This window comes from Panulirus ornatus, chromosome 53 (genome assembly GCF_036320965.1).
Source record: "Panulirus ornatus isolate Po-2019 chromosome 53, ASM3632096v1, whole genome shotgun sequence".
Lineage (NCBI taxonomy): Eukaryota > Metazoa > Arthropoda > Malacostraca > Decapoda > Palinuridae > Panulirus > Panulirus ornatus.
In genome coordinates, this window is record NC_092276.1 from 18206788 (window position 1) to 18231516 (window position 24729).

Below are 24729 nucleotides of genomic sequence, written 5' to 3' on the forward strand. Positions count from 1 at the left end.
CCAGGATGCCTTTTGTAGTTCTTCTTCAAGACAACCATTGCGTGAGGTGAAGGTGCAGTGCAATCTAACAGCAGAACCTCTTATATCTTGCTCCAGCTGCTCCACTGTTAATTGGATGAGGTGATGAATGGATTTTTGCATTGTACACTCCTTTAAGTTTTTGATTTTTTGCTATTTTAGCTTAGATCATCCCCTAACTTCCTAATAAGCTTTTATGAACTACCATATAGTATCTTGTTAGCAAGTTATGATAAGTTATGGTGAGTAATTTTTGTAACCTTAGATGTAACCTAAGATATCACCGCAGATGTTGAGCAGAAGAGGGTGTTTTGAAGTGGTTTGGTCACATGGAGAGAATGAGTGAGGAAAGATTGACCAAGAGGATATATGTGTCAGAAGTGGAGGGAACGAGGAGAAGTGGGAGACCGAATTGGAGGTGGAAAGATGGAGTGAAAAAGATTTTGAGTGATTGGGGCCTGAACATGCAGGAGGATGAAAGGCATGCAAGGAATAGAGTGAATTGGAACGATGTGGTATACCGGGGTCGACATGCTGTCAGTGGATTGAACCAGGGCATGTGAAGTGTCTGGGGTAAACCATGGAAAGTTCTGTGGGGCCTGGATGTGGAAAGGGAGCTGTGGTTTCAGTGCATTATTACATGATAGCTAGAGACTGAGTGTGAATGAATGGGGCCTTTGTTGTCTTTTCCTAGCGCTACCTCGCACACATGAGGGGGAGGGGGTAGTTATTCCATGTGTGGCGAGGTGGCGATGGGAACAAATAAAGGCAGACAGTGTGAATTGTGTGCATGGGTGTATATGTATGTGTCTGTGTATGTATATATATGTGTACATTGAGATGTATAGGTATGTATATTTGCGTGTGTGGACGTGTGTGTGTATACATTGTGTATGGGGGTGGGTTGGGCCATTTCTTTCGTCTGTTTCCTTGCGCTACCTCGCAAACGCGGGAGACAGCGACAAAGCAAAATAAGTAGAATAAATATAAATATATATTGATCATTCCCTGGGGATAGGGAAGAAAGAATACTTCCCACGCATTCCTCATGTGTCGTAGAAGGCGACTAAAGGGGACGGGAGCGGGGAGCTAGAAACCCTCCCCTCCTTGTATTTTAACTTTCTTAAAGGGAAACAGAAGAAAGAGTCACGCGGGGAGTGCTCATCCTCCTCGAAGGCTCAGATTGGGGTGCCTGAATGTGTGTGGATGTAACCAAGATGAGAAAAAAGGAGAGATAGGTAGTCATTGTTTGAGGAAAGGGACCTGGATGTTTTGGCTCTTGAGTGAAACGAAGCTCAAGGGTAAAGGGTAAGAGTGGTTTGGGAATGTTTTGGGAGTAAAGTCAGGGGTTGGTGAGAGGACAAGAGCAAGGAAGGAATAGCACTACTCCTGAAACTTGAGTGGTGGGAGTATGTGATAGAGTGTAAGAAAGTAAACTGTAGATTGATATGGGTAAAACTGAAAGTGGATGTAGAGAGATTGGTGATTATTGGTGCCTATGCACCTGGGCATGAGAAGAAAGATCATGAGAGGCAAGTGTTTTGGGAGCAGCTGAGTAAGTGTGTTAGTAGGTTTGATACACGAAACCGGGTTATAGTGATGGGTGATTTGAATGCAAAGGTGAGTTATGTGACCGTTGAGGGAATAATTGGTGTACATGGGTTGTTCAGTGTTGTAAATGGAAATGATGAAGAGCTTCTAGATTTGTGTGCTGAAAAAGGACTGGTGATTGGGAATACCTGGTATAAAAAGAGATATACATAAGTATACATACGTAAGTAGGAGAGATGGCTAGAGAGCGTTATTGGATTACGTGTTAATTGATAGGTGTGTGAAAGAGAGACTTTTGGATGTTGATGTGCTGAAAGGTGCAACTGGAGGGATGTCTGATCATAATCTTGTGGAGGAGGCGAAGGTGAAGATTTGTAGAGGTTTTCAGAAAAGAAGAGAAAATGTTGGGGTGAAGAGAGTGGTGAGAGTAAGTGAGCTTGGGAAGGAGACTTGTGTGAGGAAGTACCAGGAGAGACTGAGCGCAGAATGGAAAAAGGTGAGAGCAAAGGACGTAAGGGGAGTGGGGGAGGAATGGGATGTATTTAGGGAAGCACTGGTGGCGTGCACAAAAGATGTTTGTGGCATGAAGAGTGTGGGAGGTGGGCAGATTAGAAAGGGTAGTGAGTGGTGAGATGAAGAAGTAAGATTGTTAATGGAAGAGAAGAGAGAGGCATTTGGACGATTTTTGCAGGGAAATAATGCAAATGAGTGGGAGATGTATAAAAGAAAGAGGAAGGAGGTTAAGAGAAAGGTGCAAGAGGTGAAAAAGAGGGCACATGAGAGTTGGGGTGAGAGAGTATCATTAAATTTTAGGGAGAATAAGAAGATGCTTTGGAAGGAGGTAAATAAAGTGTGTAAGACAAGGGAACAAATGGGAATATCGGTGAAAGGGGCTGGTGGGGAGGTAATAACAAGTAGTGGTGATGTGAGGAGATGGAGATGAGTAAGTATTTTGAAGGATTGTTGAATGTGTTAGATGATAGAGTGGCAGATATAGGGTGTTTTGGTTGAGGTTGTGTGTGAAGTGAGAGGGTTAGGGAGAATGATTTGGTAAACAGAGAAGAGGTAGTAAAAGCTTTGCGGAAGATGAAAGCCAGCAAGGCGGCGGGTTTGTATGGTATTGCAGTGGAATTCTTTAAAAAAGGGGGTGACTGTGTTTTTGACTGGTTGGTAAGGATATTTAATGTATGTATGGCTCATGGTGAGGTGCCTGAGGATTGGTGGAATGTGTGCATAGTGCCATTGTACAAAGGTAAAGGGGATAAGGGTGAGTGTTCAAATTACAGAGGGGTAAGTTTATTAAGTATTCCTGGGAAATTATATGGGAGGGTATTGATTGAGAGGGTGAAGGCATGTACAAAGCATCAGATTGGGGAAGAGCAGTGTGGTTTCAGAAGTGGTAGAGGATGTGTGGATCAGGTGTTTGCTTTGAAGAATGTATGTGAGAAATACTTAGAAAAGCAAATGGTTTTGTATGTAGCATTTATGGATCGGGAGCGGGGGGCCAGAAATCCTCCCCTCCTTGTATTAACTTTCTAAAATGGGAAACAGAAGAAGGAGTCACGCGGGGAGTGCTCATCCTCCTCGAAGGCTCAGAGTGGGGTGCCTAAATGTGTGTGGATGTAACCAAGATGTGAAAAAAGGAGAGATAGGTAGTATGTTTGAGGAAAGGAACCTGGATGTTTTGGCTCTGAGTGAAACGAAGCTCAAGGGTAAAGGGGAAGAGTGGTTTGGGAATGTCTGGGGAGTAAAGTCAGGGGTTAGTGAGAGGACAAGAGCAAGGGAAGGAGTAGCAATACTCCTGAAACAGGAGTTGTGGGAGTATGTGATAGAGTGTAAGAAAGTAAATTCTCGATTAATATGGGTAAAACTGAAAGTTGATGGAGAGAGGTGGGTGATTATTGGTGCATATGCACCTGGGCATGAGAAGAAAGATCAAGAGAGGCAAGTGTTTTGGGAGCAGCTGAATGAGTGTGTTAGTGGTTTTGATGCACGAGACCGGGTCATAGTGATGGGTGATTTGAATGCAAAGGTGAGTAATGTGGCAGTTGAGGGAATAATTGGTATACATGGGGTGTTCAGTGTTGTAAATGGAAATGGTGAAGAGCTTGTAGATTTATGTGCTGAAAAAGGACTGATGATTGGGAATACCTGGTTTAAAAAGCGAGATATACATAAGTATACTTATGTAAGTAGGAGAGATGGCCAGAGAGCGTTATTGGATTACGTGTTAATTGACAGGCGTGCGAAAGAGAGACTTTTGGATGTTAATGTGCTGAGAGGTGCAACTGGAGGGATGTCTGATCATTATCTTGTGGAGGCTAAGGTGAAGATTTGTATGGGTTTTCAGAAAAGAAGAGTGAATGTTGGGGTGAAGAGGGTGGTGAGAGTAAGTGAGCTTGAGAAGGAGACCTGTGTGAGGAAGTACCAGGAGAGACTGAGTACAGAATGGAAAAAGGTGAGAACAATGGAAGTAAGGGGAGTGGGGGAGGAATGGGATGTATTTAGGGAATCAGTGATGGATTGCGCAAAAGATGCTTGTGGCATGAGAAGAGTGGGAGGTGGGTTGATTAGAAAGGGTAGTGAGTGGTGGGATGAAGAAGTAAGAGTATTAGTGAAAGAGAAAAGAGAGGCATTTGGACGATTTTTGCAGGGAAAAAATGCAATTGAGTGGGAGATGTATAAAAGAAAGAGACAGGAGGTCAAGAGAAAGGTGGAAGAGGTGAAAAAAAGGTCAAATGAGAGTTGGGGTGAGAGAGTATCATTAAATTTTAGGGAGAATAAAAAGATGTTCTGGAAGGAGGTAAATAAAGTGCGTAAGACAAGGGAGCAAATGGGAACTTCAGTGAAGGGCGCAAATGGGGAGGTGATAACAAGTAGTGGTGATGTGAGAAGGAGATGGAGTGAGTATTTTGAAGGTTTGTTGAATGTGTTTGATGATAGAGTGGCAGATATAGGGTGTTTTGGTCGAGGTGGTGTGCAAAGTGAGAGGGTTAGGGAAAATGATTTGGTAAACAGAGAAGAGGTAGTGAAAGCTTTGCGGAAGATGAAAGCCGGCAAGGCAGCAGGTTTGGATGGTATTGCAGTGGAATTTATTAAAAAAAGGGGGTGACTGTATTGTTGACTGGTTGGTAAGGTTATTTAATGTATGTATGACTCATGGTGAGGTGCCTGAGGATTGGCGGAATGCGTGCATAGTGCCATTGTACAAAGGCAAAGGGGATAAGAGTGAGTGCTCAAATTACAGAGGTATAAGTTTGTTGAGTATTCCTGGTAAATTATATGGGAGGGTATTGATTGAGAGGGTGAAGGCATGTACAGAGCATCAGATTGGGGAAGAGCAGTGTGGTTTCAGAAGTGGTAGAGGATGTGTGGATCAGGTGTTTGCTTTGAAGAATGTATGTGAGAAATACTTAGAAAAGCAAATGGATTTGTATGTAGCATTTATGGATCTGGAGAAGGCATATGATAGAGTTGATAGAGATGCTCTGTGGAAGGTATTAAGAATATATGGTGTGGGAGGAAAGTTGTTAGAAGCAGTGAAAAGTTTTTATCGAGGATGTAAGGCATGTGTACGTGTAGAAAGAGAGGAAAGTGATTGGTTCCCAGTGAATGTAGGTTTGCGGCAGGGGTGTGTGATGTCTCCATGGTTGTTTAATTTGTTTATGGATGGGGTTGTTAGGGAGGTAAATGCAAGAGTTTTGGAAAGAGGGGCAAGTATGAAGTCTGTTGGGGATGAGAGAGCTTGGGAAGTGAGTCAGTTGTTGTTCGCTGATGATACAGCGCTGGTGGCTGATTCATGTGAGAAACTGCAGAAGCTGGTGACTGAGTTTGGAAAAGTGTGTGGAAGAAGAAAGTTAAGAGTAAATGTGAATAAGAGCAAGGTTATTAGGTACAGTAGGGTTGAGGGTCAAGTCAATTGGGAGGTGAGTTTGAATGGAGAAAAACTGGAGGAAGTGAAGTGTTTTAGATATCTGGGAGTGGATCTGGCAGTGGATGGAACCATGGAAGCGGAAGTGGATCATAGGGTGGGGGAGGGGGCGAAAATCCTGGGGGCCTTGAAAAATGTGTGGAAGTCGAGAACATTATCTCGGAAAGCAAAAATGGGTATGTTTGAAGGAATAGTGGTTCCAACAATGTTGTATGGTTGCGAGGCGTGGGCTATGGATAGAGTTGTGCGCAGGAGGATGGATGTGCTGGAAATGAGATGTTTGAGGACAATGTGTGGTGTGAGGTGGTTTGATCGAGTGAGTAACGTAAGGGTAAGGGAGATGTGTGGAAATAAAAAGAGCGTGGTTGAGAGAGCAGAAGAGGGTGTTTTGAAGTGGTTTGGGCACATGGAGAGGATGAGTGAGGAAAGATTGACCAAGAGGATATATGTGTCGGAGGTGGAGGGAACAAGGAGAAGAGGGAGACCAAATTGGAGGTGGAAAGATGGAGTGAAAAAGATTTTGTGTGATCGGGGCCTGAACATGCAGGAGGGTGAAAGGAGGGCAAGGAATAGAGTGAATTGGAGCGATGTGGTATACTGGGGTTGACGTGCTGTCAGTGGATTGAAGCAAGGCATGTGAAGCGTCTGGGGTAAACCATGGAAAGCTGTGTAGGTATGTATATTTGCGTGTGTGGACGTATGTATATACATGTGTATGGGGGGGGGTTGGGCCATTTCTTTCGTCTGTTTCCTTGCGCTACCTCGCAAACGCGGGAGACAGCGACAAAGTATAATAAAAAAAAAAAAAAAAAATATTTATGGATCTGGAGAAGGCATATGATAGAGTTGATAGAGATGCTCTGTGGAAGGTATTAAGAATATATGGTGTGGGAGACAAGTTTTTATCGAGGATGTAAGGCATGTGTACGTGTAGGAAGAGAGGAAAGTGATTGGTTCTCAGTGAATGTAGGTTTGCGGCAGGGGTGTGTGATGTCTCCATGGTTGTTTAATTTGTTTATGGATGGGGTTGTTAGGGAGGTGAATGCAAGAGTTTTGGAAAGAGGGGCAAGTATGAAGTCTGTTGGGGATGAGAGAGCTTGGGAAGTGAGTCAGTTGTTGTTCGCTGATGATACAGCGCTGTTGGCTGATTCGTGTGAGAAACTGCAGAAGCTGGTGACTGACTTTGGTAAAGTGTGTGAAAGAAGAAAGTCAAGAGTAAATGTGAATAAGAGCAAGGTTATTAGGTACAGTAGGGTTGAGGGTCAAGTCAATTGGGAGGTAAGTTTGAATGGAGAAAAACTGGAGGAAGTAAGGTGTTTTAGATATCTGGGAATGGATCTGGCAGCGGATGGAACCATGGAAGTGGAAGTGAATCATAGGGTGGGGAGGGGGCGAAAATCCTGGGAGCCTTGAAGAATGTGTGGAAGTTGAGAACATTATCTCAGAAAGCAAAAATGGGTATGTTTGAAGGAATAGTGGTTCCAACAATGTTGTATGGTTGTGAGGCGTGGGCTATGGATAGAGTTGTGCGCAGGAGGGTGGATGTGCTGGAAATATGTTTGAGGACAATGTGTGGTGTGAGGTGGTTTGATTGAGTAAGTAATGTAAGGGTAAGAGAGATGTGTGGAAATAAAAAGAGCTTGGTTGAGAGAGCAGAAGAGGGTGTTTTGAAATGGTTTGGGCACATGGAGAGAACGAGTGAGGAAAGATTGACCAAGAGGATATATGTGTCAGAGGTGGAGGGAACGAGGAGAAGTGGGAGACCAAATTGGAGGTGGAAAGATGGAGTGAAAAAAATTTTGAGTGATCAGGGCCTGAACATGCAGGAGGGTGAAAGGTAGGCAAGGAATAGAGTAAATTGGATCGATGTGGTATACCGGGGTTGACATGCTGTCAGTGGATTGAATCAGGGCATGTGAAGCATCTGGGGTAAACCATGGAAAGTTGTGTAGGGCCTGGGTGTGGAAAGGGAGCTGTGGTTTCGGGCATTATTGCATGACAGCTAGAGACTGAGTGTGAACGAATGGGGCCTTTGTTGTCTTTTCCTAGCGCTACCTCGCACACATGAGGGGGGAGGGGGATGGTATTCCATGTGTGGCGGGGTGGCGATGGGAATGAATAAAGGCAGACAGTGTGAATTGTGTGCATGGGTATATATGTATGTGTCTGTGTGTGTATATATATGTGTACATTGAGATGTATAGGTATGTATATTTGCGTGTGTGGATGTGTATGTATATACATGTGTTTGGGGGTGGGTTGGGTCATTTCTTTCGTCTGTTTCCTTGCGCTACCTCGCAAACGCGGGAGACAGTGATAAAGCAAAATAAAAAAAAAATAAGAATTTGTAGATCTGAAGGAGGCAAATTATAAGAGTTGATAGAGATACTCTGTGAAAGGTATTAAGAATATATGGTGTGGGAGGCAAGTTGCTGGAAGCAATGAAAAGTTTTTACCAAGGATGTAATGCATGTATACAAGTAGGAAGAAAGGAAAGTGATTGGTACTCAGTGAATGTCGGTTTGCGGCAGGGGTGTGTGATGTCTCCATGGTGGTTTAACTTGTTTATGGGTGAGGTTATTAGGATGGTGAATGCAAGAGTTGTGGAGAGAGGGGCAAGGATTGCAGTCTGTTGTAGATGAGAGGGCTTGGGAAGTGAGTTAGTAGTTGTTCGCTGATGACACAGTGCTGGTGGCTGATTCGTGTAAGAAACTGTAGAAGCTGGTGACTGAGTTTGGTAAAGTGTGTGAAAGAAGAAAGCTGAGAGTAAATGTGACTAAGAACAAGGTTATTAGGTACAGTAGGGTTGAGGGACAAGTCAATTGGGAGGTGAGTCTGAATGGAGAAAAAATGTTGGAAGTGAAGTGTTTTAGATATCTGGGAGTGGATTTAGCAGCAGATGGAACCATGGAAACAGAAGTGAGCCACAGGGTGGGGAGGGGGTGAAAGCTCTGGGAGCGTTGAAGAATGTGTGGAAGGTGAGAACATTCATTCACACTCAGTCTCTAGCTGTCATATGTAATGCACCGGAACCACAGCTCCCTAACCACATCCAGGCCCCACAGACCTTTCCATGGTTTAACCCAGACGCTTCATATGCTGTGGTTCAGTCCAATGATTTGTATTATTATATTATATATTTTAGGAAGCCTACATATTACATTTAAAGGATTTAACTCAGTGTTTTTAGGTCTGGTCTTAGTAATTATGATTTTTAAACAAAGTATCTATGGTTGCTTGACTTCTGGCTTCCTTCCTACTTACCTCTCTGCAAAGCAGAGGAGATTATTTATATTTTTCTCAAACTATGGAAACCTCTTAAGATTCCAAGTTCTTTTACTAGTCTTTTGCTGTTCTCTTTTAGATTGGAAGAACTCCTGGTTGAGTGTGTTTCAAAAATTGAGGGAGAAGTATGTGATCCACTGGTGATGGAGTGCTTGAGACAGGAGCTTTGCAGTTCACTACAGCCCAGCTATGCCACCAATGTCCTGAAGCTTCTGAGTGGAATGGAGAGAGATATTTTAGAGGTAAACTGATCAATAGGCAAGAGAGTATTAGATTAGTTAACTTCACTGTTATTATTAGGTGTTTTTGTACAACCCCAAGACCTTTTGTGAAAGGGTCCTTGGGGCTATAACCCCCAGCACTCACCATCCAGTGGTTTCTTCAACTCCAAGGCTGTAATACGCTCAGTAGCAGTTATGGGATGGACTCCTTTGAAATGAAAAGTTTTTTGACAACACTGTACTGTCTTTTGTCAACTGACAGTGATACAGTTTCATCAAAGGTGACTCTTCACATGCAATGTAACCTCAAGTAGGTGGAGTCTGGCAACACCAGATAGCCCCTTTCATCTGTATTGTAACAAAGGGGCTGGTGAGAGATCCTTGCGATTGTCATTGTTATTTTTGTATTTAAGGGCTTCTCTCATTGTTTCTTGCACCATCCTGATTATGTCTTCATTATTTTCATAATTTATTTTTTCTATTTCTTCACAACTTTTCCAAGGATTTTAAACTATCAAAACAAAAAGATAGTTTTTTGTTAATGTTCTTTTTTCATATTTGTATGCTTTTTTCTATGTTATTGAGGCAGCATCAGGAACAGATGGAGAATAGCTGCATTTGCTCATACTTTATCCGGCAGTCATGCATAGTGCACTGAAATCAAAGCTCTCTATCCATTGCCTGCTGCTTCCATTGCCCTGGTCCAACCCATTTCCACTGCATATCTCCCTTGAACATCACGCCACTTCAATTCACTATCCCATGCATGCCTCACACCTTTCTCCGTATTCAGCCTATGATGACTCGATATCTCTTTTACTGCATACTTCCATCTCCCTCTCAATCTGCCCCTACCTCTTACCCCCTCCACTTCAGACATATATATCCTATTAGTCAGTTTCTCCTCACATCCTCTTCAATATCCAAGCCCTTTTAGCATACCTTTTTGGTCTCAATTATACAGTGCTCCCTACCACATCTCTCATACTCTGTCATTCCTTATTTGATCAGCCTTCCTCCCACCACATATTGTTTTCAAGCATATAATTTCTAAAACATCTACCTTCTTATGTACTTTTGCATTTTGAGTCCATGATTTGCATCTGTGTAGAACCATCGGAACTATTATTCCATCAGACACACCCATCTTTGCCTTCACAGACAGTGGCCTCTCTATCCACAAAATTCTCAATGCAGTCAGGACCTTTGCACCCTTCTCCACCATATGATTCACTTCTGCTCCCATAGTTCCATCCACTGCCATGTCACTCCCAGATATTTAAAACACTACACTTCATCTAGGTTCTTTTCATTCTGACTCAACAGTCACTCTGCTTTCACCATTACATATTTCACTTTTTTTTTTTAGATGTTTTGTTATACATGAGTTCACAGTAAATGGTTTGTTGTTTTGCCACCGAAGATTTTACATGTATGAGGTTTGGTTAGGCATGATTATTATGTACATCATGTGTTTCATATTGTGTGTACCTGTATATTATGGGAAGTACGACCCATCAGTTCACAAGGAATTTTTTTGAGGTCATATTATATTCATAAGTGGACCAGGAGGAACACTGACAATATTAAAAGCTCCATGAATCAGTCAAGTATTTTCTGAGCTAAGAATACTTTGAGTGAGAAATCCGTAGACAGAAAGAGTAAAAACGTGTATGCAAGAATGTTAATTGATAAGTGACTGAATCAGAATGAGTGAAGAGCAAGGTTTTTTAGGAAAGTTAGGGGATGTGTGGATCAGATTTTTGTTGTAAAGATAACCATTGAAAAGTATTTAGCAAAGGGTAAGATGTATGCAACTTTTATGGATCTGGAGAAAGCATATGAGTTGAATGCATTATGGGATGTGTTATGGATGAATTGTGTAGGAGGACAACTATTGGACGATGTAAAAGCTTTTTATGGAGGAACAAATGCATGTGTTAAAGTGAATGGAGAGTTGAGTAAAAGTTTTGGGATACATGTAAGTGTGAGGCAGGCCTACGTGATGTCATCATGGCTTTTTAGTATATATATATGGATGGAGTCATAAGAGAGATGAAAGCAAAGCTATGGAAAAGGGATGCAGAAATGGAGTGTAGTGGTGAGATATGGTGCTTGTGGCAAGCCTGTTTGTGGATGATACTGTGTTGTTCGCTGAGAGTGAAGAGGAGTTGCAGAAGGTTGTAAGTGTGTTTTATGATGTGTGGAGGCATAGACAATTAAATGTGAATACAAGTAAAAGTAAAGTAATGGTGTTTGAAAGGAAACAGAATGAAAGTATAGATTTTGTAAAACCATATAGAGTGAAAGAAGAAAGAGTACTAAATTGTGCTTTGGATATGGGGGGAGAAAGACTGGAAGAAGTGAGAATTTAATTGTCTAGGAGTTGTCTTGGGTAAGTTTGGTGATACAGAAGGAGAGATAAGGGAGAGACCAGTACAGGTTAGAAGAGGTATTGGGTTCCTTGATAGACTAATGAAGGATATAGTTGTAAATATGGAAGTGAAGAGAGGATTAAGGGACAGCATAGTCCTCCCAACCCTTACCTCTGCAGCCATAACATGGACATGGAATGAGCCATAGAGATCAAGAATCCAGGCTGTGGAAATGAGCTGTTTGAGAAGAGCATGTGATGTGATTAGATGGAATGAAGAAAGAAATGAAGGGGTGTATGAGAGATGTGGTATGGCAGGGAATGCAAAGGGAATGAATTGTTGAGTGGTAGAATGGGTGAAACATAATACTTCGAGGTGGTTCGGGCATGTGGAAAGAATGCAAGACTGGGAGTTTACAATAGAGTGTATGATGGTACAATTAAAGGGTGTAAGAGGAAGACCAACTGTGACATGGGCCAATAGGGTGGAGGAATACTGGAGGTAGAAAAATGATGGAAGAATGTGTGGCATGGTGTATGTAAAGGAGACATGTAATGACAGGGATAAGTGGAGACTTTTGCCATGGCCACCCCTTGAAGGGAGTTCCCAAAGGGAATGAAGATCAGAGATATAGATAGATAGATAGATAGATAGGTAGGTAGAGTGTAGATAAGTTTAGTTTTTTGGGTGGAAGATCTAAATTGTATTAGCAACTATGAACTCTCATAAGTTAAGCCACGGTTTGGAGTCATGAGTATACTTATGCAAATCTGAAATACAGCACCACAATCAAAATGAAGTTTCTCACAAAGTTGCTAAATTGAATCAGAAAAATCAGAAATTAATGTCATCACAAAAATAGCTATATTTTAAAGATGAAATTACAAATTGTACCGTGGAGTATGCAAAATCTTGAAATTACAAATTGTACCGTGTAGTACGCAAAATCTCTATAACTTAAAGACAGCATTTTGCATTAACTTCATATATGTTGTTTTTTGTTGTTGTTGACTAGAGCTATAGAATAATTATTGGACAAACATGAATAGGTCATGATTTTTTAGGTCACTACATTTAATGTATTATTCAACAGACATATTCGTTTCTCAGTTCTTTACTGGTTATAAGCGTATGTGGATATCTTTTTTCACAGAGTGCTAAGGATATTATTCTCGTGTCTAGTCAAGATGAAGAAGTTGAAATAGAGAGTGTAATTCATCCAGAGGTAGTAAGTATTTTTAACCTTCATTTAGTCCTAGTAGTTTTGAAATGATTGTAGATCCATTGCTCCCCATTAATTCATAGTGCACTCATTTTTTTGCATTTATCAGATTTAATTAGACTACTTACCTGTAACTCTGACAACCCAGAATAAGTACCAGTCTGACAAAGGGTAAAAAATTCAGCCACCAAGTCTCAGTTTAAATGTGATTATTCAGATTTTAACACTAAGAATCTAACTCACACATGGTTTGCTGGAACTCTTTCCACAAACACTCAATATCTCTCTCATAGCACTTGACAACAATTAACTCTAATAGTTCTTTACGGTAAATCACAGATTTCCTTTATCCTTGAGGTGACTACCAGAGATGCGAGTGAGGCCTGGAAACCCCTTCCCTTTGTATTGTCACTGCCCGAAAAATGGGAATAGAAGAAGGAGCAGAGTAGAGGCTTGTCTCTAAAGATCAGGCTAGGGTGATGTATGGTTGTAATTAGGATGAAAAGAAGGAAGATATGATAATGTGTATGATTTGAGAACCTTGTTTGTTTTGTTTCTGGGTGAAATCAAGTTGAAGAAGGGGAGAGAATTGTTTGGGAATGATCATGGTGTAAGATTCTGGGATAGAGAGAGGACAAGAGCAGTAGAAAGAGTGGCATTTCTCCTGAAGAAGTAGTTGTTGGATTTAAGAATTTTTTTTTTTTTTTTTTTTTCTCCCGCGTTTGCGAGGTAGCGCAAGGAAACAGACGAAAGAAATGGCCCAACCCACCCCCATACACATGTATATACATACGTCCACACACGCAAATATACATACCTACACAGCTTTCCATGGTTTACCCCAGACGCTTCACATGCCCTGATTCAATCCACCGACAGCATGTCAACCCCGGTATACCACATCGCTCCAATTCACTCTATTCCTTGCCCTCCTTTCACCCTCCTGCATGTTCAGGCCCCGATCACACAAAATCTTCTTCACTCCATCTTTCCACCTCCAATTTGGTCTCCCTCTTCTCCTCGTTCCCTCCACCTCCGACACATATATCCTCTTGGTCAATCTTTCCTCACTTATTCTCTCCATGTGCCCAAACCATTTCAAAACACCCTCTTCTGCTCTCTCAACCACGCTCTTTTTATTTTCACACATCTCTCTTACCCTTACGTTACTTACTCGATCAAACCACCTCACACCACACATTGTCCTCAAACATCTCATTTCCAGCACATCCATCCTCCTGCGCACATCTCTATCCATAGCCCACGCCTCGCAACCATACAACATTGTTGGAACCACTATTCCTTCAAACATACCCATTTTTGCTTTCCGAGATAATGTTCTCGACTTCCACACATTCTTCAAGGCTCCCAGAATTTTCGCCCCGTCCCCCACCCTATGATCCACTTCCGCTTCCATGGTTCCATCCGCTGCCAGATCCACTCCCAGATATCTAAAACACTTCACTTCCTCCAGTTTTTCTCCATTCAAACTCACCTCCCAATTGACTTGACCCTCAACCCTACTGTTCCTAATAACCTTGCTCTTATTCACATTTACTCTTAACTTTCTTCTTTCACACACTTTACCAAACTCAGTCACCAGCTTCTGCAGTTTCTCACATGAATCAGCCACCAGCGCTGTATCATCAGCGAACAACAACTGACTCACTTCCCAAGCTCTCTCATCCCCAACAGACTTCATACTTTAAGAATGTATGGAAGTAAATTTGCAACTTTTATTTTTCTTAGTGCCTAACCTGGCAGGGACAAAACATGCCCCATCAAAAGTCAAAAATTTTTAGGTGAAAAAAAATGAAATGAGATTAAAAGAAAGTAGAAGTTAACCAAGGCTTTTTATGTGTTTGTAAACCTGACACGTTAAGGTATAAGAGTTATAGGAGGAGGGGTAGCAACAGGAATGGATGAAAGCAAGCAGGTATGAATATGTACGTGTGTATGTATGTGTATGTCTGTGTATGTGTATGTTGATATGTATATGTATGTATATGTGCATATGTGGGTGATTATGTATTATGTCTTAGAAGGCGACTAAAGGGGACGGGAGCGGGGGGCTAGAAACCCTCCTCTATTTGTATTTAACTTTCTAAAAGGGGAAACAGAAGAAGGAGTCATGTGGGGAGTGCTCATCCTCCTTGAAGGCTCAGATTGGGTGTCTAAATGTGTGTGGATGTAACCAAGATGAGAAAAAAGGAGAGATAGGTAGTATGTTTGAGGAAAGGAACCTGGATGTTTTGGCTCTGAGTGAAATGAAGCTCAAGGGTAAAGGGGAAGAGTGGTTTGAAAATGTCATGAGAGTAAAGTCAGGGGTTAGTGAGAGGACAAGAGCAAGGGAAGGAGTAGCACTACTCCTGAAACTTGAGTGGTGGGAGTATGTGATAGAGTGTAAGAAAGTAAACTCTAGATTGATATGGGTAAAACTGAAAATTATGGAAAGAGATGGGTGATTATTGGTGCCTATGCACCTGGGCATGAGAAGAAAGATCATGCGAGGCAAGTGTTTTGGGAGCAGCTGAATGAATGTTAGTGGTTTTGATGCGCAGGGACCGGGTTATAGTGATGGGTGATTTGAATGCAAAGGTGAGTAATGTGGCAGTTGAGGGAATAATTGGCATACATGGGGTGTTCAGTGTTGTAAATGGAAATGGTGAAGAGCTTGTAGATTTATATGCTGAAAAAGGACTGGTGATTGGGAATACCTGGTTTAAAAAGATAGATATACATAAGTATACGTATGTAAGTAGGAGAGATGGCCAGAGAGCATTATTGGATTACATGTTAATTGATAGGCACGCGAAAGAGAGACTTTTGGATGTTAATGTGCTGAGAGGTGCATCTGGAGGGATGTCTGATCATTATCTTGTGGAGGCGAAGGTGAAGATTTGTATGGGTTTTCAGAAAAGAAGAGAGAATGTTGGGGTGAAGAGAGTGGTGAGAGTAAGTGAGCCTGGGAAGGAGACTTGTGTGAGAAAGTACCAGGAGAGACTGAGTACAGAATGGAAAAAGGTGTGAACAAAGGACGTAAGGGGAGTGGGGGAGGAATGGGATGTATTTAGGGAAGCATTGATGGCTTGCGCAAGGGATGCTTGTGGCATGAGAAGCGTGGGAGGTGGGCAGATTAGAAAGGGTAGTGAGTGGTGGGATGAAGAAGTAAGATTATTAGTGAAAGAGAAGAGAGGCATTTGGACGATTTTTGCAGGGAAATAATGCAAATGAGTGGGAGATGTATAAAAGAAAGAGGCAGGAGGTCAAGAGAAAGATGCAAGAGGTGAAAAAGAGGGCACATGAGAGTTGGGGTGAGAGAGTATCATTAAATTTTGGGGAGACTAAAAAGATGTTTTGGAAGGAGGTAAATAAAGTGCGTAAGACAAGGGAACAAATGGGAACATCAGTGAAGGGGGCTAATGGGGAGGTGATAACAAGTAGTGGTAAGGTTATTTAATGTATGTATGATTCATGGCGAGGTGCCTCAGGACTGGCAGAATGCTTGCATAGTGCCATTGTACAAAGGCAAAGGGGATAAGAGTGAGTGCTCAAATTACAGAGGTATAAGTTTGTTGAGTATTCCTGGAAAATTATATGGGAGGGTATTGAATGAGAGGGTGAAGGCATGTACGGAGCATCAGATTGGGGAAGAACTGTGTGGTTTCAGAAGTGGTAGAGGATGTGCGGATCAGGTGTTTGCTTTGAAAAATGTATGTGAAAAATATTTAGAAAAGCAAATGGATTTATATGTAGCATTTATGGATCTGGAGAAGGCATATGATAGAGTTGATAGAGATGCTCTGTGGAAGGTATTAAGAATATATGGTGTGGGAGGTAAGTTGTTAGAAGCATTGAAAAGTTTTTATTGAGGATGTAAGGCTTGTGTACGTGTAGGAAGAGAGGAAAGTGACTGGTTCTCAATGAATGTTGGTTTGCAGCAGGGGTGCGTGCTGTCTATATGATTGTTTAATTTGTTTATGGATGGGGTTGTTAGGAAGGTGAATGCAAGAGTTTTGGAAAGAGGGGCAAGTATGCAGTCTGTTGTGGATGAGAGAGCTTGGGAAGTGTCAGTTGTTGTTCGCTGATGATACAGCGCTGGTGGCTGATTCGGGTGAGAAACTGCAGAAGCTGGTGACTGAGTTTGGTAAAGTGTGTGAAAGAAGAAAGCTGAGAGTAAATGTGAATAAGAGCAAGGTTATTAGGTACAGTAGGGTTGAGGGACAAGTCAATTGGGAGGTAAGTTTGAATGGAGAAAAAGTGTAGGAAGTGAAGTGTTTTAGATAACTGGGAGTGGATTTGGCAGTGGATGGAACCATGGAAGTGAAAGTGAATCATAGGGTGGGGAAGGGGGCGAAAGTTCAGGGAGCGTTGAAGAATGTTTGGAAGTCAAGAACATTATCTCGGAAAGCAAAAATGGGTATGTTTGAAGGAATAGTGGTTCCAACAATGCTATATGGTTGTGAGGCATGGGCTATAGATAGAGTTGTGCGGGGGAGGGTGGATGTGCTGGAAATGAGATGTTTGAGGACAATATGTGGTGTGAGGTGGTTTGATCGAGTAAGTGATAATAGGGTAAGAGAGTTGTGTGGTATTAGAAAGAGTGTGGTTGAGAGAGCAGAAGAGGATGTTTTGAAATGGTTTGGGCACATGGAGAGAATGAGTGAGGAAAGATTGACCAAGAGGATATACGTGTCAAGAGGTGGAAGGAACAAGGAGAAGTGGGAGACCAAATTGGAGGTAAAAAGATGGAGTGAAAAAGATTTTGAGTGATCGGGGCCTGAACATGCAGGAGGGTGAAAAGCGTGCAAGGAAGGGAGTGAATTGGAACGATGTGGTATACCGGGGTCGACGTGCTGTCAATGGATTGAACCAGGGCATGTGAAGCGTCTGGGGTAAACCATGGAAAGTTGTGTGGGGCCTGGATGTGGAAAGGGAGCTGTGGTTTAGATGCATTACACATGACAGCTAGAGACTGAATGTGAACGAATGTGGCCTTTGTTGTCTTTTCCTAGCACTACATTGCACACATGCGTGGGGAGGGGGTTGTTATTTCATGTGTGGCAAGGTGGCAATGGGAATAGATAAAGGCAGACAGCATGAATTATGGACATATGTATATATGTATATGTCTGTGTGAGTATATATATATGTATGCGTTGAGATTTATAGTGTTTATGTGGATGGGTTGGACCATTCTTTTGTCTGTTTCCTTGTGCTACCTCGCTAACGTGGGGGACAGCGACAAAGTAAAATGATATAAATAAATGTCTGTGTATGTATACATATGTATACGTTGAGATGTATAGGTATGTATATGTGCGTGTGTCGACTTGTATGTATATGCATGTGTATGTGGGTGGGTTTGGCTATTCTTTCGTCTGTTTTCTTGCGCTACCCCACTAACGTGGGAGACAGCGACAAAGTATAATGAATATTAATAAATATATATACCCTACCCTTAGGCAAACACCATTTTATTGACCAACCCCAAAGGGTGGCTGAACAGCTGGGTTTAGTGTGGACTGACTTCTGCAACCGGGATTTGAATTTGTGCGCTCAACCCTTGATGGCCCGTGAATGCATCATGGTCAGGAACACTAACCACTACACCACTGGTGGCAGATTCAATCTAGATACTGTAAAAATTGGTGTCTCAGTTTGGGAGTGTGTGTTAAAGGGAAAAGATGTCAGTAAATGAGAATAACAGCAATGTTGGACAAGTTAACTTAGGTCTGAGTTTGAATGGAGAAACATGGAGGAAGTGAAGTTTTAGAAACCTGGGATTTTGCATGGCAGCAACTGGAGCCATGGAACCTGAATTGAGTTATGGGATAAGGAAGGGGTCAAAGGTCCTTGGAGCACTAAGGAATAACACGTGTTGAAAGAAAGGTCACTATCTGGGAGGGCAAAGATATGCATGCTTGAATGTACATTAGTGGTTTTTTAGTTGCTAGGTAGTGGGAGGAGGATTTAGTGGCTAGGAAGTGACACCTCTTAAACAAAAGATTTGAACTGGGAAGAAAGTGAGAACCTGAACCCAAGGATTGGGACCAGGATGAGGTTGTAGGTTGCACCTCTGAGGGTCAGGGAAAGTTGACTTCATTTGTATGATTTGAAGTCATGAAGATTGACGATCATAACATGCACATGGATCATCTGGCTTTTCAGTATTTTGCTCTCATAGGACCTCCCCCGCACACCATAGTCACTATAATCTCTCTATCTGTTTCACAAACATATTTTTATTTATTTATATTTTGTTTATTATACTTTGTCTCTGTCTCCCGCGTTAGTGAGGTAGCACAAGGAAACAGACGAAAGAATGGTCCAATCCACTCCCAGATATCTAAAACATTTCACTTCCTCCAGTTTTTCTCCATTCATACTTACCTCCCAATTGACTTGTCCCTCAACCCTACTTCACAAACACACTCACAGTTTTTCTTTACACTCTTCATATTACCAATGGTGTCCTTGACTATTCCCACTTTCCTCTTTTTTTATGGTTGTGTAATCAGCTTTCTCTGTCATTTCTACATATCCTTTAAAGCTTATGTCATGTGTATATGTGTTTTTTCCCTTGAAATTAGAAATGGGAACAAAAACATGAATTATCATATTTTCTTACCATCAGGAAGCACCCATGACAGGTGTAAGAGAAATCACACCAAAGGTTTGGCAGAAAAAAAATCCAAAGTGGACAAGAGAAACAGAAGATGAAGAGGAGATGCTTGAGGATGACCCAGATGGTTTGGGTTTGCAAGAGGCAACTGAGATGGATGATGACGAATTTCACCCGGGTTTCCCAGAACCTGAGGAGGAAGAGGAAGAAGAGGAGGAGGAGCTAGACCAAGAGCTGGATGATGAAGATTGGAATGTTAATAAAAGAGGTTAGAAGATATGTGCAACAAGACAAATTAATTCAGTATTCCCATATTGTACACCTTATCTCTTGTACAGTTTTGATGAGATATATCTCTAGTACATATTTAAGGTTATTTCCGTATACTTACAGTTTTCATATCACTACCTTCCTCTTCTGCCCTTTGAAAATTATGCAACCTGTATCTTTGATATATGCCACCTCAGTCATATTAGTATTTTGTTTCATTCCAAGCATTCTGGGAGTAATACCAGTATGACTTGGAAGTGTTGAAATGGTTCCTCCATGTCAGGATTGCTGATCCTACTCTCTCCTTAGAAATAAGCATTCAAGCTAGTGTTAATCTCTTTCCTGTACGTACACCATACTCCTTTCCTCTTTTTTATCTCCCATCTTCACACTTTTTCCTACTGTCTCACTCTTTCTTGATTGTCATTTTTCAGTTTTCTCTGAAAGCTTGGCTTTTAGGAGGACTTCTGTCTGTGAGTATTGCCTCTGACATGTATATAAAATGCCCAAGCTTGCTCATGAATTTTGTTTTTGCCTTAAAACAAAATTTTTCTTCATCTTGAAAACATGTATTAGCACAGACAATCCCATAGAAGGGTGACTACTCTTAACCTGTCTGGTATTGTCCTGTTGTTTTGACTTTTACCTTATCGAAAGTGTTTAAGTCTTGCCCACAGTTTCTCCATACTATTGTTGATTGATTTATATTGTTAAGCATTACTAAGGATAACATTGAATAATTAGATGATTATGTTCCTCTGATTTTGTATACATGGTACCATCTATAATGACAGGTAGTTTTTTAATTACTTGTTTATACCCCCAAAATTCGAACCCGTACTGTAGTTTATTACAAGCACTGCTTTCAGCCCATCGTTGTTTGATAATTATAATCCCTTTTTGTTTCCATAGTTCATCAACCTCTTTACAATTTATCCCTCACTACCATTATTGCTGCTTTTTTCCAGACAATCCTTTTCATCCTTTAACTTTGTGCCAGCCTTTCAGGCACTTTGCAGATGATATCAGTGGCATGCATCAGTGAGAGCAACTCATATGCATTGTTACATTTTACCTTTTCCTTACATGCCAATCAGCTTAACATTTAAAAATTTTATGACTGCAAGAAGGAATACTCTACTTTTATATGTGCTATCATAGATTCAGAATTTTGTTGATCATAGGACATACAGTTAAGTATATGTGATGTGTAATATAAGAACAGAAATGACACGACTAATGTAATCTATGCCTTTCAGATGGTGATTCTGGAGTTTCAGGACCTAGAAAAAAACAAAAGAAAGTACACCATAGAAATAAGAAAGGTAAGAGAAATATTCCTATTAATTTCTGATGTTAAGAATTCTAGTGTTAGATAACTTGTATGCAGGTAAGCCTTGAATATGTGGGGTAATAGCTATCCCTTCATGTTTGAAATTTGATCTATAAATGTATCTGTTTGTGGTGAGTGGTAAAGACATAGGGAAACCAATGTTAGATTGGAAGGAGTGTGAAAATGTACGTATATGTGAGGGGAGTCAATAACTCTTCAGAAATTGCAGATTGTAGTGTATGAATAAGTTTTTGCTTTAGCTGTGGTAGTGTATATCAGAAGGCATTATAGAATACTCTCCAACATTAGTACTCTGTTTTTAAATCCATTGGATGGATAAGGTCCATTCAGTCTCAGAACATCTTTCACACAAGTCTACCCATGCCCAGTGTGATAAAATTAAGAAGGGACTTCCACACATAACATGCTTCTTACTTTTTGACTTTGTACTCTTGAGTTGATACATCAAGTAAGACCAGTGTCTCCAGTTACACCACCTCCAAACACAGTATGCTTCTGTTGCTTCCTGTTGCCAGTCATTTCCCAGTCATCATGATGTGAAGTATCACTAGCCCAAATTCTCTCAATACACATATCCATCTCTTCCATGGTTTACTTCTCCTCCATGTACTGTTTACTGTGCCACTAGATATTATCTTTTTGATCTGCCTGCTATGTTCTGTATGACCCTACTGTCATGAAAGACTTACCCATGCAAATTTCAATGACTCTTCATCCAAATAAACTTCTGATGTATTTTTTCTCTTCCCTCGTAATTACAACTATACTGTGAAGCTTGTTTGCCTCTACTTCTCTTATTTTTCAACCTGTTTTGATTTATGCACACTTACATATTACATCCATACATCAACATCAGAACAAGTATTCAGTCATGCAAGCTTATTGCCTACTTTACACTTAAGTTTGTCCCATTCATGAGAGCTTTCAGTGCACCTCATTTTACTTCCTTAAATAACTCTACTTTCAGTTTGATATTCCACTGCCACCCTTATGAAGCTTTACCTTTAGATATCCAGACATGTCCAAAGCTTCAAGTTCTTCACCATGTGCACAGATTTTTCAGACTTTGATCTCCCATATCTTTCCAGACTAGCATCTTACTCTTATTTACTTTCACTTGCAGCATCCTCTTCCTACATACATCATCAAAATGCCCTGACCCCCACCCTCACACCCACCCTCACCTTGAGTTTTCATCTGAATTAGGTAATAACACTGTGACATCTGCATACAGCAACTGCTGTACTTTCCATTCTGTTTCTCCATGGTTAAGTATCACACCACAATCGCCTTAACTTGCCCTCATCACCTGTAATGCTCAATCCATAGAAATATAAAATCACCATGGTGACATCACACAACTTTGATACACTTCCATTCCTATTTCAGACCAGTGACTTTTACACATGCACTGCTTCAATCACAGAAACTCTAAACAGCTTTCAGATATCTTCCATACACACCATATAGGGGGTCATAAATTCCCCAGTGTGCATCCCTGTTTACTTTATCACTTACCTTTGCAGAATCTGAAAAGGTTTCATACACTTTTTCCCTAGAACTTTCTCTAGTATATGTCTAAGTGTAGAAATCTGATCTACACTCCATCTGCCCTTCTTATGTCCACATGTTCTTTTCCAGCAAGAGGTTTACTAATCCTTTTAAACAGTCAATCATTGTCCTGCCATAGGATACATGGAAAATGTCTTGGAAGGTGAATAGTGTGAAGAAAATTACCGGACAATTGCAGGTTACAGTGAGGAGACCAAATGGGAATTGGTAAGAGACTAAGATTTGAAAGGGATGGGGGTGGCTATTTTGAAGGACAGCCAAATGTATTTATATGGTTGCGAGGCGTGGGCTATAGATAGGATTGTGCGGATGAGGGTGGATGTGTTGGAAATGAGATGTTTGAGGACAATATGTGGTGTGAGGTGGTTTGATCGAGTAAGTGATGAAAGGGTAAGAGAGATGTGTGGTAATAAAAAGAGTGTGGTTGAGAAAGCAGAAGAGGGTGTATTGAAATGGTTTGGTCACATGGAGAGAATGAGTAAGGAAAGATTGACAAAGAGGATATAAGTGTCAGAGGTGGAGGGAATAAGAAGTGGGAGGCCAAATTAGAGGTGGAAGGATGGAGTGAAAAAGATTTTAAGCGATCGCAGACTTAACATACAGGATGTGAAAGGCATGCAAGGAATGAAGTAAATTGGAACAATGTGGTATACCAGGGTCAACGTACAGTCATTAGATTGAACCTGGGCATGTGAAGTATCTGGGGTAAACCATGGAAAGTTGTGTGGGGCCTGGATGTGGAAAGGGAGCTGTGGTTTCGGTGCATTACACATGACAGCTAGAGACTGAGTGTGAATGAATGTGGCCTTTGTTGTCTTTTCCTAGTGCTACCTCACATGGAGGAAGTGAGTGAGCAGTGGATGCAACCATAGGGGTTAAAGTTAGCATAGGATGGAAGAGGGGTTAGGTTTTGGGTGTGTTAAGGACTGTGTGTAGGTAAAAGTCATTGCCATTCAGGATAAAAATGGGTATGTTTGAAAATATAGTTGTCCCATCAGTGTTACATGGTTGCAGGATTTGAGCCTTAAATGCAAAGGAAAATTAAAGCGTGGATGATCTGAAAATGTCTTAGGATGGTACATAGCTTGAAGAGGGTTGGTAGCGTGAGAAATGACATTATCAGAGATGTGGTTATGAGCTTAGTCTGACAGAGAAGGCTGACTGGAATGAGGTGAAAAGGTTTGGGCATGTGGAGAGGATGAATAGAGAGACACTGAAAGAGATGTATGTATCAGAAGCAGAGGGATCAAGGAGGAGGAGGAGACCAAGCAGGAAATAGGAGGATGGAGCAAAGGCAATTTTGGTGCACTGGGGCCTGAACACTCAGGGGAAGGAGAGGTGGACATTAGATAGGAAGAATTGGTGGTATGTGGTACTGGAGAGTTTAATGTGCTGTTATTGTGCTGTAACAGGGCATATGAAGCAGTCAAGCTAGACCATGAAGTAGTCTGGGAAACTTAGCTGTGAATGGCATACCATGTTTTTTGGTACATTATACATAGACAGCAAGAGACGATGTGTGGGGATGAGGCTGGGTTCTTTTGTTCCTGATGTTCCCTCTTGAAAACAGGAAAGACAGTTGAGCCTTACATATGAGGTTGAATCAGAGTCCATGTTCTTCAGATGTTTCAGGGTCATGTGTAGAACCATGTTCCTTAGGTACTGGTGGGTCAAGCGAGGAGCTTTATCTCTCAGGCAATTTTGTTTATATAATTTTCAGTGCTGTTCTGGTGTCATTCACCCTGAAGAGGTCATGAAAAAGTGATAAAAGCATGGAAAGATGCTCTTTACTTTTCCTATGAACTGTGATAGTTATAAAAGTATTGTTAGCCTCCATAATGACAGCCAGCCTCATAGTAAAGCCAAGCATTGCAAGGGTAATCTTACCATGAAATGCTCAGCTGAAATTTAGGTAAGAGCTAATCAGGACTTAAAGATCTTCAGCAGTAATGCTACAGAGGACCCGGAAATGCAAAGAAATTGATATCTCAAAAATGAATTTCATATTAGAAATGAAATTACAAACTACTTTACTAAAGTAATGTTGGCGTCCAACCATGTAAGTGGTGACAGGCGTTTTGAAAGCTACTCTGTTAGAGCAACAATGCCAACCACAAAACTTCTAAGGTATATCATGAATATAGATTAGATATGAAAGATAACTCTCCATTACCAAAGTCGTATTGGCTTCTGAGATGGCATCTATCATTATGGCGATGCCAAACTCCTCCCTCCAACCTCTAGTACTCTACTCTAACCCAATGCTGGGTGCTCCTCATGCTGATAACTACAGTCTGTATTAGAG

General features: G+C 41.3%; 1 protein-coding gene across 9 annotated transcripts in view; it reads left to right on the forward strand.

The window, feature by feature from the left end:
• The window catches only part of LOC139765282 (uncharacterized), a 152518-nt gene that overhangs the window by 44780 nt on the left and 83009 nt on the right, over window positions 1–24729 (forward strand). For all 9 annotated transcript variants that reach the window (XM_071692644.1, XM_071692648.1, XM_071692649.1 and 6 more), the window contains exons 9-13: window positions 5–120; window positions 8865–9027; window positions 12535–12609; window positions 19241–19496; window positions 20758–20823. In XM_071692644.1, the coding sequence (XP_071548745.1) occupies window positions 5–120; window positions 8865–9027; window positions 12535–12609; window positions 19241–19496; window positions 20758–20823 (676 nt within the window). The remainder of the gene's footprint in view (window positions 1–4; window positions 121–8864; window positions 9028–12534; window positions 12610–19240; window positions 19497–20757; window positions 20824–24729) is intronic.